Genomic DNA, 13,307 nt, shown 5'->3' on the forward strand with positions numbered 1-13,307 from the left:
TTATCACCATTCCTGGGAGACTCTAAGGAAGTTTTGCATGCACTGCTGAACTAATCGTGGCCAGTGTCTTTCAGTTCCTGGTGTTTAAACAGCAAGATGTGACTTGATTGGTGGGACTCAACTGCCATTTACAGTGGGTCTTTCCTCCACTCATGTGTCCTTCTCAATGTTCTGTGAAGTGCAGAAGTGAGAGGATTCTGTTCCTACTATAGATTTCTAGCTATGGCCACCGTGCATTGCCTTTGCTTTAATGACAAACTCAGGGCGAGGAAGCAAAAGACACATAATTGATGGACGGAATGCAGAACAAATTAAACTATTCACCCCCAGTCAAGAGATCTGGGTTAAATCCATCATTCTTTTGCTCACCGTGCCACCCCAGTTTGGACCCGGCCATATGCAAATCAGTCTTGACCCTGTGCCTCATGGGAACAGTCTAACCCGAAATGCCAAGCCAGGTCCTCCCTGGACCGGAAACAAGCATCCTAGGACCGGTTTCAGGGTTTCACCCCTCATCAGCCAGGGTAGCTTGAATCCAGTGGCAAAATGAGCCTGGCTGTCCTTGTCTGGGCATATCTGGGGCCCTTAGGGATAGGGAGCAAAAGACACACAATTGATGGACGGAATGCAGAACAAATCAAAACATTCACTCCCAGTCAAGAAATCCAGGTTAAATCCATCATTCTTTTGCTCACCATGCCACCCCAGTTTGAACCTGGCCATATGCAAATCAGTCTTGACCCTGTGCCTCATGGGAACAGTCCAACCCGAACTGCCAAGCCATGTCCTCCCTGGACCGGAAACAAGCATCCTAGGACCGGTTCCTGGGTTTTAACCCTCATCAACCAGGATAGCTTGAATCCAGTGGCACAGTGAGCCCGGGACCCACACCTGGGCATACCCGGCGCACTTGGGGCGAGGAAATAAAAGACACAAAATCGATAGATGGAATGCAAACAAATCAAAACATTCACCCCCAATCAAGAGATCTGAGTTAAATCCATCATTCTTTTGCTCACCATGCCACCCCAGTTTAGACCTGGCCATATGCAAGTCAGTCTTGACCCTGTTCCTCATGGGAACAGTCCAACCCGAACTGCCAAGCCAGCTCCTCCCCGGACCGGAAACAAGCATCCATGACAAACTCAGCAAAAAAGAGAAAACGAGCTAAAACGGGTATTTTTTTCCTTTGTGAAATATAAGTTTAACAATGCTGGTTATACTATTCCTGCATGATTAATAAAGGACATAGGCAGAATTTGCATGCTAAAAATGAATTTAGAGAATTTCACACAAAATCATGTCCAAGTACCAGCTCCGAGCCCTTTTAGAATCTGAAAACATGAAAAAAGTAACCCTGGGCAGAGTTTGCAGAAATTTCTCTACGCGCAACTCTGCGAAGTGCCAAAAAAACTCTGCCGCACTACGCAGAGCTCCGCAAGCGGCGGAGTACAATAGAAAAATGCCGTTCACTGTGATTTTCAGTGCAGGATGCTTGTCTGCACTGTGCAATCATCGCGAACGGCACCATGCACAGCGCAAACGGGCGCTGCTTTCCTTTTCTGCCGCTAGAGTAGATTTTTTACTAGAGCGGCAGCTTTCTCAACGCGAAAGGGCAGTTTCTCAACGTGAGCGGTCGTGAGCATACGTGACCACTCACAGTGAGAAACCTGACCCCCCCCCCCACGTTGAGAAGCTTGATTTTCCACGCTCGCGCTTGCCAACTTTATGTTGACGATCGCGAACAAGGACAAATCTCGCAAGGAAAAAAACTCTGCAAGCTCCGCATAACTTGGAGTGCGAAAAACTCAGCAAACTCCGCGAGCGGAGTGGAGTTCACTGCCCAGGCCTAGACAGAAGGTCCTGTATTCTTCTCAGAGAAAGTTGGCAACCTTATTACTAGCCTCAGGACAATAGCACCGGTCTACAGAATGTTCGGAGAGAAGGACAGAGTGGAGAACAAGCACTGACAAAGGGAACAGTTTTGTTTTCATAAGGAGTAGTGAGCGGAGAATCCATTCTTACTGCCTGGGGCCTTATTATGTATATGGTGTACTTTCCCTGTTTGCGTCCGTCGCACCTTAAAACAGGTACATCAGGCGCAAACAGGGAAAGTGCGCTCTATTACATAGAATGGACTGCCCCAGGTGTTGCTCTTTTATACTTATTCTCTAAAGCATCTTTTCATGTTGAACTGCGCTGTCAGCACTATTAATAAACAATTGTACATATGTATGTTGTTAATACACATGAACATAATTCGCAAACTTTGCAGGACTGTGTTTTCGTTGTTTGGTCTTCTTCTGATACTTCTGATACTTAGTGCAAATTAGATCATCTATTGGATTGATTACCTGTAGTCATTGATTTAATGTAGCTGTAATTATACAAGTAGGTACAAATATATGAATATATATTACATCATATATCATTGATTAACCTCTACGTTTTTTTGCATAAATGATTCACCGGGGACTATTGTTCACATATTTCTCTCTTTTAAATTTCCAGCCACAACCTTGGCACAATAGTAGGTGTTGTTTTTTTAAAACTTTTTTTTTAAAGCAGCAGCCCAAATATGGTCCTTTTTCCTCTGTGTGGTATATCGTTCTGGTAGTGACACAAGCACATCTGATGGAAAAAAAATGTAAAGGGAATATAGCTGGCATAATAAGAGTTCTCTTTCTGACTATGGAGTTGTGGTAACAAAAGGGTGCAAGTATCAGAGTCAAAATCTTGCAGACTCAATCAATCAATCAAAAGTTCTTTATTCGGATGTTAAAAACACCATAAAAGAGCATATACACAATATAATTTTTTTTTTTAAAAACAATTAAATCAGCATCATAAGAACATTTGATGAGAGGAAAAGGAACATGTTTCATAGTAAATACATGGCTTCTTGCGGACTCACCATTGTATTTTGACTACCAGTTGCCTAACTCTGCAGTAAATGTGACTAATTGCTTGCCTGTACGAAGGACATGGGTGTTGCAGAATGTTCTCTAACAATGCCAGTAAAACTGTGATTTTGAAAGTAGGCAACATCATTGAGTGATGGCAGAATAAACTCTGACCGCCACCCATGGGAGAGGCTCTCTCTCAGCAACCACAGTTAGGAGACTTCTGGGAAAGTCCTCTTGTTCTTGCTATGCCATCCTCATGCTCAAGTGGTCTCAGCAAATGGTCTGCTGAGAACTGTTTGTTGTAACATTCACTATCTGGGCTTACCTGAAACCTACTAAGCTGAACTGCTGTGGACACAGAGCTACGCTGTATGTAAACGAGCCACCTGGGAACATTTGTTATGTTATGTTATGTTATGTTAATAGGAGCTTATAGAGCGCATGGTCACCGAAAGGTTTCATGGCGCTAATTGTGTGAGGTGTTGCGGCGGGACGGGCTAAGCGAGGATTTGCGAGTACAGCCAAGTCTTGAGCGCCTTTCTAAAACCCATCAAGTTATCCTGCATCCTAATGTCCAATGTTAAGGAGTTCCAGAGGCACGGAGCTAGGTAAGAAAACCTGCAACCACCTTGGCGTTTAAGTTTGAAGACTGGGGGGGTAAGAAGTTTTAGGTGGGCAGATCGCAGGTTGCGGCATGGGACATGTTTGACAATCAGGTGACTGATGAATTTGGGGCTCCTGCAGTGCAAGGCCTTGAATATCAGACATCCGGTCTTGAAGAATGCACGTTGGGCGATGGGTAGCCAGTGCAATTTGGCTAACAGGGGGCTGGCCGAAAGCCATTTGGGGTGTTTAAATATCAGTCTCACCGCCTGGTTTTGTACTATTTGAAGACGCCTGAGTAGATACACAGGCAGACCGAGGTAGATGGAGTTGGAGAAATCGAGGCGCGACAGTACCAAGGAGATCACTGCCTGAATGAGTGCCGATTGAGTCAATAAGTGGCTGATTTTCCTAATTTTCCTCAGTTGGAAGACGCAGGATGAGACCATTGACCCCACCTGATCTCTGAGAGAGAGGTCAGAGTTAAGTGTGACACCCAGGCTTTTCACTGAGGCAGATGGGGTGGGGGGTGGTCCGAGGTCCGTAGGCCAGAAATGTGGGCCACAATTGATCTCGCTCCTTCCCGGCAATACTAATTCTGTCTTGCCGGTATTGAGTTTAAGGTGGTTAAGGTTCATCCATTGCTGGATGTGGAGCATGGTGGCTTGGAATTCGAGAGCAGAGTCCGGGGAATCCAGTGTGAAAATAAGTTGGAGGTCGTCCGCGTAGTTGAAGGTGGTTACCTTCCTATTTTTTAAGGAGTTTACCAAGGGCTTTAGGTAGAGGTTGGATAGGTGGGGTGAAAGGGACGAGCCCTGAGGAACACCGCAGGAGGTGGCGGATCTGGGTGCCGTAAAAGGTCCGAGGCGGACTGCTTGAGTTCGATCGTCAAGGCAGGAGTCAATCCAGTTGTATGCAGAGCCCTGAAGGCCAGCCTGCTCGACACGGGCCAACAAGATGTTATGGTCGACCGTGTTGAACGCGGCCGACAGATCGAGAAGGACAAGGGCTTGGGGGATTCCCTTGTCTGCGTTTACTCTCAGTGTGTCCAGAACTGCGAGAATGACTAACTCGGTAGAGTGGGCGGGTCGGAATCCAGCTTGGTTGGGTTCTAGGTATTCAGACTGTTCTAAAAAATTGGAGAGGGACTTAGCAACATGGGCCTCGAGAATCTTTGCCAAGTAGGGAAGGAGAGAGATAGGACGGTAGTTTGAGGTATTTGATGGGTAAGCCCCTGGTTTTTTCAGTAGAGGGACCACTAATGCGTTCTTAAAGGTGCTGGGAACCTTACCTTGGAGAAGTGATTCGTTAAGGAAGGGGAGCACGCTGTGAGGAAGGGTGGACAAGGCGTCCTTGAGAATGTGAGGGGGACAGCAGTCGTTAGGGGAGCCGGATTTGACCCGTGCCAGCAATTCTAAGAGAGTCTGAGGGCAGATGGCGGGAAAGTGGTCCATGGTAATGGGGTTGATTGGTGAGGTGATCAAGTCGTCTCTGGCTGACTATGACTATGCATATTAAGCCAGAACCCAACTAAACTGGCTCCTGATCAAGCAGAGACTCTCTTTCTTTGCCTTATGCACAGGGTTTTCAATGAAGCTGAAAAATTACTGCTTTAGGAACTATTTAGTCGATACATCCCCAGGAGAAATCTGCTCCTCGTTCCTTGTTCTAAACAATCTTGTCTAAAAGTCTGTCTTCTTTGTCTGCTAAGCCCAAGTTCTGAACCAATCTTCCTATGTACCTCAAACACATCCACTTCACTCACACCTCACACTTTGGAAAGTCCTGAAAACCTTCTTATTCTGCTAGATATCCCTTTGCCTCACTACCACCTGTTTTAGATGTCTATTATGCTTTACGCTCTGCTGCTACACAGCACCAAAATGCCTAACTTGATGAATGAGCACTCCACAAAAATATATCAAACCGGACCTGCTACTTAGACCTAAAAATCAGAGAATAAGTTCAATTTGAGGTCAAGTCAAGTTCAAGTTAAGAAATCACAGGTCGTAATCTGAGAAGATTGTCAGCTATCATCTCTGGCAAGCATAGATGGACTGGTCTAGATAGAAACTGGAGGATGAATCAGCTGGCAGGCCCCTCTGAAACACTAATAGCCCTGAAGATATTACTCCAAGTGAACAGAAGTGAGCGAGAAAGAGATTAATTCTTTGTGCAGTTTTTCCTCCATAATTTATGTTCCTAGTTAACACTCTTCCTGGGATTAGCATACCAAGGTGCCATTTTGCCTCAGACACTGTCCTGTTTGACCCTTTGTATGCTCTCTCTGCAGGTACTACTGGCAAGAGGCCCCCAGCTTTATGTACGTGGACGTCTTCCCACCTCAGGCACCCACATTCACAATCACTGGTCTCACCCCGGACACACCGTACAATTTCTCTGTCAACTCTATCAATGCCTTTGGAGAGAGTGACTATGCTGATGGTGGCGCCGTACTGACTGTCGCTACAAAAGGTAATGGATGAACGTATGCTCAGCTTTACCACAGCAGGTAATCTGAGTGGAGAATGTGCTGACTGATACTCGTAGAGGGCTCAGGAGGCATGCTGACCATCTGTAAAGTGGTAGTTTGGAGAAGAGCATGTGTACACTGAATGTAATTTAGAAATAGCACATGGTAGGTAATGGGGACCTGCTGAACATCACCACAGAAGGTAATGGTGCAGGGCCTGTTGATGGTGATAGGGTCCACATGCTGACTATCAGGGAGCTGTAAGCTTGCTGGTCATAGATACCCAAAGTAACAGAGGGCTTATGTGCATGTCACCCCTGATGGTGCTCACCCTCTACACAGGTGGTATGGGTCAGGTTGTGTGTTATGTTACTCAGTATCTTCAAAAACTAGCTGGAAATCATTACTGGTAAGTTTCTTTACTGTATAGCTATGCGTCTTCATGTATAAAAGGGCCAGCCAGCAGCTGCCATTTACACACCCAACACTACAATGTCAGTGTGCAAGCAGGGAGGCTTGATGCTAAAATGACCACCTTTACCATTATACAACATATCCCTGTTGGAAAACGAGGCAGCATCTGTGAGGCCTGCACAAATAACATGACTACATTTGTCCTTCACTGGGAACCAAACACCCAATTGTAGCGCCTGACTCTCAGAGGGTAGCGTTGCAGAGCAGTCTGAGGCTTACTCAAGGGAGGTGGTGTGGGCTAGTAATCGCCATTTGCAGGTGCACAAAAATAACACTCAATAATTGATTGTCCAGTCTGTACTTTGCTTTATAAAAGTAAGAGTACATTTATTAAACACACACACTACTCAATACTATGCACCAATTTACAAATATACATAAGCTGTTGGAATTACTTTGTGACATTGCATAACATCTCCACCCCTCCCGCAGGGGGGGTGGGGTCTAGTACCACCACTCCCATGTATGCACATCAACTTGCCCCCAATGCAGTTAGTTGAACATAACCTGGAGCGAGGGCCCTGCGCACTGGCACCATCCCAGTGGCGACCCACCCCATTACCTCAACAAGCATTAAAAAGGGGTAAACCTGCCTTGGTGACACATGACCCTGACTAAGCATCTCCTACTGACCATAAAGTATGCACCTCTATATCTTAAGGGCTAGCAGTCTGGGGTCTTCACCTAAGCGCAGCAGCAAGAATCCATGTTTACGCACACTTTAGAATGACAGTACTCATCGCCTTGGTTGATCATTTGAATGCATTGCAATTACAGCCCCTTAGGGCATCACAGATGAAATCACAGGATTGCTAATATACAGCCAGACACCCTAGCAGGACTGTCTGGCCACATAGCCCCACTTGGCCTATGACATCTCCTTACACATGTGACTTACAGTCCCTTCAAAAGAAGTACTCCTGTCAACTACACTTCTCCTGCAGTGTGCCTCTTCACTTTAAAAGGAATCACAAAAGCATGGGATTACGTAAATACAGCCAGACCCCCTAGCAGGAGGGTCCAGCAACATAACTCCATTTAGCTTAACATCACCTTACACAGGTACTTCACTTTACACATGTGACTTTCAGTCCACCTAAAAAGAAATAACCAATAGTAAATGCATTTCGGTGCAATTACACCACTTCACCTCCAGGGGATGCCCTTCTCCAGACCTCCCCAACTCAGCCCTTCTGCTGAGCCCTTGAGGGGTTATTCTTTCAGATGCCCCGTGAAACTGAGGGTTGGACTGTTCTTCTTTATGCTGGGGGAGACTGCGGTGCTCCTGCCGCCCCCCCTGCACCCCTTTTCACAGATGAGGTTGACCCCCTCCTCTGGAGGCCACCAGGCACAAAAATGGCAGATTTCTTCGTGCTGGGGGGGGGGGGAAAGACTGTGCTCCCCCAGCACCTTTTCACAAGTGAGGGTGGCCCCTCTCCTCTGGGGGCCACAAAGCACCAAAACAGCAGATTTCCAAATTCCTGGCGAGGCATCATGGGGCACTTCATGCTCCTCTTTACCAGCCCCCGCCACTGGGAACACTCTCCTCTTCCCTCAGGGTCTCTGATTCAGCAGGGTGCTGTCTTCCCAGGCTCCCTGCGCCAGCCTCTCGCCAGGCTCTCCTTCTGGGACTCACCAGCCCCCGCCACTGAGAACACTCTCCTCTTCCCTCAGGGTCTCTGATTCAGCAGGGTGCTGTCTTCCCAGGCTCCCTGCGCCAGCCTCTCGCCAGGCTCTCCTTCTGGGACTCACCAGCCCCCGCCACTGGGAACACTCTCCTCTTCCCTCAGGGTCTCTGATTCAGCAGGGTGCTATCTTCCCAGGCTCCCTGCGCCAGCCTCTCGCCAGGCTCTCCTTCTGGGACTCACCAGCCCCCGCCACTGGGAACACTCTCCTCTTCCCTCAGGGTCTCTGATTCAGCAGGGTGCTGTCTTTACTAGCTCCCTGCGCCAGCCTCTCGCCAGGCTCTCCTTCTGGGACTCTGTTCTCCCTGCGCACAGGCCCCTGCTTCTGTGCACCAGTCCTGGGATCTTCATCTGGTGCTGATAGGGTCCTGGGGGCAGTCAGGGGGTCTCTCCTTCCAACTGCCCATTGCACCAGGCTCCAGCACCTTCACCCTCAGCAGACCACACCCCAGAGAGCTTCTCTTCCTGTGCAAGCACTTTTTAAAAGTTGAGTAGGGGGCTGGCATAAAGTCTCTGTTGGTCCTATCAAACAGCGACACATCACGTCCCTGCCCCTGCTCCCTCCTTCTTGTCCAGCCTCTGAGCTTGTTCAAAATGGTGTCGTCCAGGGTTTCTGGCCACATGTCTGAAGCCTCATCCCCCACGCTGCCTTCCCTCCTTGGTGCAGCCTTTGTGCCTGGCACCCAGTGACAGCTGCTAATTGATGAACCTGTATCCCCTCCCATCTTCTCTTCGTGGAGAGGAGGCCCCTAGCTTGTGGAAGAAAGGTTATCAATCCATCCAGCTGAGGTCAGCCCTCAGCCTGGGTCTGGTCCTGGCTGGCTCACAGAAATATGACAGTTCTGGATGACCCAAAAGCAGTACAAATATGACTTTGGACTCTGCAGAATACTTCTTTTCACCTCCAATACAATGGACTTTAGTGCATGTCTGGAAACTGTAGGCCTTGTGGAAGTTAATTTAGCCATGGGCCCCACATTCCCTTAGGGAAATAATGAAGTGAAAACACAGTAAGACACACTGACTTTCCCTGGCATGTTTCCAGTGTATAAAGCCTATTCCACCCAATACTGCATAAGTCCTGCCACACCATTCACTTTGTAGCCGCTCCTGGACTGCACACGCTAGGAATCTCCCCTGAGCTGCCCGTACACATGTGCACACGCATGTACACATGTGTCTGCATGTAATCAGCCCGGTGTCCCTTACTCCAGCTGCTGCGCAGTGGCCTGGTCAAGCCAGGGGAACACCAGTAAAATCCCCATGCAGTCTCTTACATCCTGAGTTCACTGTGGGTGAGTCCCAACTTATGAGGCTCCCCCACAGTAAAAGCTCAACAATTAGGTGCTCAAAAATCAAAAAATCCGGGCGGCCCATAGTGTCAGAACCACCTTCTAACACACGCCGCGCCCAGCTGATTCCTACAGGGAAGAAGTAGCCACTCTACATGGGTACACTTCCCGTAGTCAGCGATAACTAGTTATAAGGGGTTCTGACCAGACCCCCCTTACTGACCAGTTATCCGCTTAGACCACCTACTCCTCCCATCCATGAAATCTCCACCCATGACAGGGATCCCAGACTACCCTAAGAACCCTCCGGGCTCTAGGTTAGATACCTCTAGGTCACTCATGGTCTACATGGACTCAGCCTAACTATGCTCACCTTTGCCCTTGGGCATGCAACACTATGCCTACCACTTCTCTGGACAAGGGTCCAGTGCCTCAGCACCGATGCGGTCTTCTGGGATAGGTCTAAATCCCATCCCCTGGGTCACTAGCTGGTCTCCCTTCCAGAGTTTGTTCCAACCAGTACCCTCTCTCCGTTTGGTCCTTGCACCCCAAAGATGCAATCTCTCTGGACCCTCACCCTCAGCCTGCCGCTGAGGTCATTCTGCTGCCACCACCCTTTCGGGATGACTGTCTTCCCTAAAGAAAGCACAGCCACTTGTACTTCCCCACACAGAAAAGCACCCTTTGGCCACTGGCCTGGCTCCCTGATAGGACCTCAGACCGGCCTCACCACCACACTGGCAGTGCCAGGGAGGAACACTGAGGGTGCCTCATCAGACATCCTACAGCTCATTCCCCCCATCAGTAGCTCCACCCGGAAACTACCCCGGGAACCTAGACCCCTTCCTTGTTCTCCGCTGCGAGAACAGGGCCTATGTACCCTTCCCTCCGAGAGGTGCGCTCTCCTCCCGGAGTACCCTTAGAGAGCCTGTGGGCCCCGAGTTAGCTAGACCCAGGCCCACCTCTCATGGCTCTCCCTGGTCTCCCTGCAGCGCCTTGGGAGACCGCCCAGGGACCTACATGGTCCCTGGATGGCCTGCACCAACCCTTATGAAGAGCAGGGTCCCTTCACTTAAGATAGGCCCCACCTGCCTTCAGGGTAGTACTACCACTCTCAGCCAGGGACCCTAAAGATCCCGGCTAGGCCTGCACCACCCCTTCACGAAACACAGGGTCCGTTCACTTAAGATAGGCCCCACCTGGCTTCAGGGCGGTACTACCTCTCTCAGCCAGGGACCCTAAAGATCCCGGCTAGGCCTGCACCACCCCTTCACGAAACACAGGGTCCCTTCACTTAAGATAGGCCCCACCTGGCTTCAGGGCGGTACTACCTCCATCAGCCAGGGACCCTAAAGATCCCGGCTAGGCCTGCACCACCCCTTTGGGGAAACACAGGGTCCCTTCACTTAAGCTGGGCCCCACCTGTGTCCAGGGTGGTACTACCTTGCAGAAGTCCACCTCCTGCCTCGAGCTAAGGAACACCCCCATGCTCCTGGTCCTGGGGTTCAAGACCCACAGGGTCTACCTGACTGGTCACCAGCCACCCGACCCTGACACCTCAGGGTCCACCACTAACCCTCCACGTTGAACTAGGGAGCACATCGCCCCCACTCAGATCTCCACTGGGTCAGTTACTTAGCCCACCTAGGGTACCTAGGGGCTACCACTACACACCATCACTCAAGAACTACCCTCCTTGGGGGCCACCCACTACCAGGGGCCACCCCTGGGTTGCTCACCTCCCCACCAGTTAACCTGGGGGGACCTGCCGGACACTCAACTCTACCACACCCTCCTCCCACTGTGGGAAAAGGTTCTTGGGGTCCCCCACCATGGGAACCCCTGGGGCGCTACTACCTGGGGTAAAGAAACCTCCTGCCCCACCCTTCCAGTGGTTTTGGCCTGCGCCATTAGCAAGAAACTTCCAGTGGGGGAAGGATATCTGGGACCCCTCCTGTGGAAACTCTCCCTGCCCTTAAAAAGCGCGGGAACCTCCCAGGACCCCTACTTCTCCTGTCCCCCTTGAAGGTCAATCCACTCCTACACCCCCACCTGTGATGTAGGTATCAGTTGCTGTCCCTATCTCTTGAGGAGACACCCTCCTCATGCAGGTGTAGTGTATGTAGTGTTAGGGTTCAAAGGTGTACAATATGGCTCAGAACATTTGTATGCAATCATTTCCTGGAAAGCACCATCCCGCTAGCACATTATAATCAACATAGTGCGGTCATATCAATACAGCTTACATTTAAACCATAATAACTTCACATGACACATATGGGCGCGGGGCTTTCCTTTCCCATACCTTTAGTTCACATAACCAAAACGTTGAACCTTTCTCAGAGCCTTGCGCTCTTCCATTTGCTCATTGCTGCATAGGTAATGTGTGGCAAAACTGGACTTATCAAATGCTATAAATGCACACCAGAATGGGATACTATGTTTCCCGCCGCTAGACACCAATGTTGGAAAACGAGGCAGCATCTGTGAGGCCTGCACAAATAACATGACTACATTTGTCCTTCACTGGGAACCAAACACCCAATTGTAGCGCCTGACTCTCAGAGGGTAGCGTTGCAGAGCAGTCTGAGGCTTACTCAAGGGAGGTGGTGTGGGCTAGTAATCGCCATTTGCAGGTGCACAAAAATAACACTCAATAATTGATTGTCCAGTCTGTACTTTGCTTTATAAAAGTAAGAGTACATTTATTAAACACACACACTACTCAATACTATGCACCAATTTACAAATATACATAAGCTGTTGGAATTACTTTGTGACATTGCATAACATCTCCACCCCTCCCGCAGGGGGGGTGGGGTCTAGTACCACCACTCCCATGTATGCACATCAACTTGCCCCCAATGCAGTTAGTTGAACATAACCTGGAGCGAGGGCCCTGCGCACTGGCACCATCCCAGTGGCGACCCACCCCATTACCTCAACAAGCATTAAAAAGGGGTAAACCTGCCTTGGTGACACATGACCCTGACTAAGCATCTCCTACTGACCATAAAGTAGGCACCTCTATATCTTAAGGGCTAGCAGTCTGGGGTCTTCACCTAAGCGCAGCAGCAAGAATCCATGTTTACGCACACTTTAGAATGACAGTACTCATCGCCTTGGTTGATCATTTGAGTGCATTGCAATTACAGCCCCTTAGGGCATCACAGATGAAATCACAGGATTGCTAATATACAGCCAGACACCCTAGCAGGACTGTCTGGCCACATAGCCCCACTTGGCCTATGACATCTCCTTACACATGTGACTTACAGTCCCTTCAAAAGAAGTACTCCTGTCAACTACACTTCTCCTGCAGTGTGCCTCTTCACTTTAAAAGGAATCACAAAAGCATGGGATTACGTAAATACAGCCAGACCCCCTAGCAGGAGGGTCCAGCAACATAACTCCATTTAGCTTAACATCACCTTACACAGGTACTTCACTTTACACATGTGACTTTCAGTCCACCTAAAAAGAAATAACCAATAGTAAATGCATTTCGGTGCAATTACACCACTTCACCTCCAGGGGATGCCCTTCTCCAGACCTCCCCAACTCAGCCCTTCTGCTGAGCCCTTGAGGGGTTATTCTTTCAGATGCCCCGTGAAACTGAGGGTTGGACTGTTCTTCTTTATGCTGGGGGAGACTGCGGTGCTCCTGCCGCCCCCCCTGCACCCCTTTTCACAGATGAGGTTGACCCCCTCCTCTGGAGGCCACCAGGCACAAAAATGGCAGATTTCTTCGTGCTGGGGGGGGGGGAAAGACTGTGCTCCCCCAGCACCTTTTCACAAGTGAGGGTGGCCCCTCTCCTCTGGGGGCCACAAAGCACCAAAACAGCAGATTTCCAAATTCCTGGCGAGGCATTATG

The 13,307-nt window shown here is 49.3% G+C and overlaps 1 protein-coding gene across 2 annotated transcripts in view; it reads left to right on the plus strand.

The window, feature by feature from the left end:
* NPHS1 (NPHS1 adhesion molecule, nephrin) overlaps nucleotides 1-13,307 on the plus strand; it is a 526,308-nt gene that overhangs the window by 455,786 nt on the left and 57,215 nt on the right. For both annotated transcript variants that reach the window (XM_085615945.1, XM_085615944.1), the window contains exon 25: nucleotides 5,803-5,984. In XM_085615945.1, coding sequence (XP_085472071.1) covers nucleotides 5,803-5,984 — 182 coding nt within the window. The remainder of the gene's footprint in view (nucleotides 1-5,802; nucleotides 5,985-13,307) is intronic.

Source organism: Triturus cristatus, chromosome 7 (assembly GCF_964204655.1).
Source record: "Triturus cristatus chromosome 7, aTriCri1.1, whole genome shotgun sequence".
NCBI classification, from domain to species: domain Eukaryota; kingdom Metazoa; phylum Chordata; class Amphibia; order Caudata; family Salamandridae; genus Triturus; species Triturus cristatus.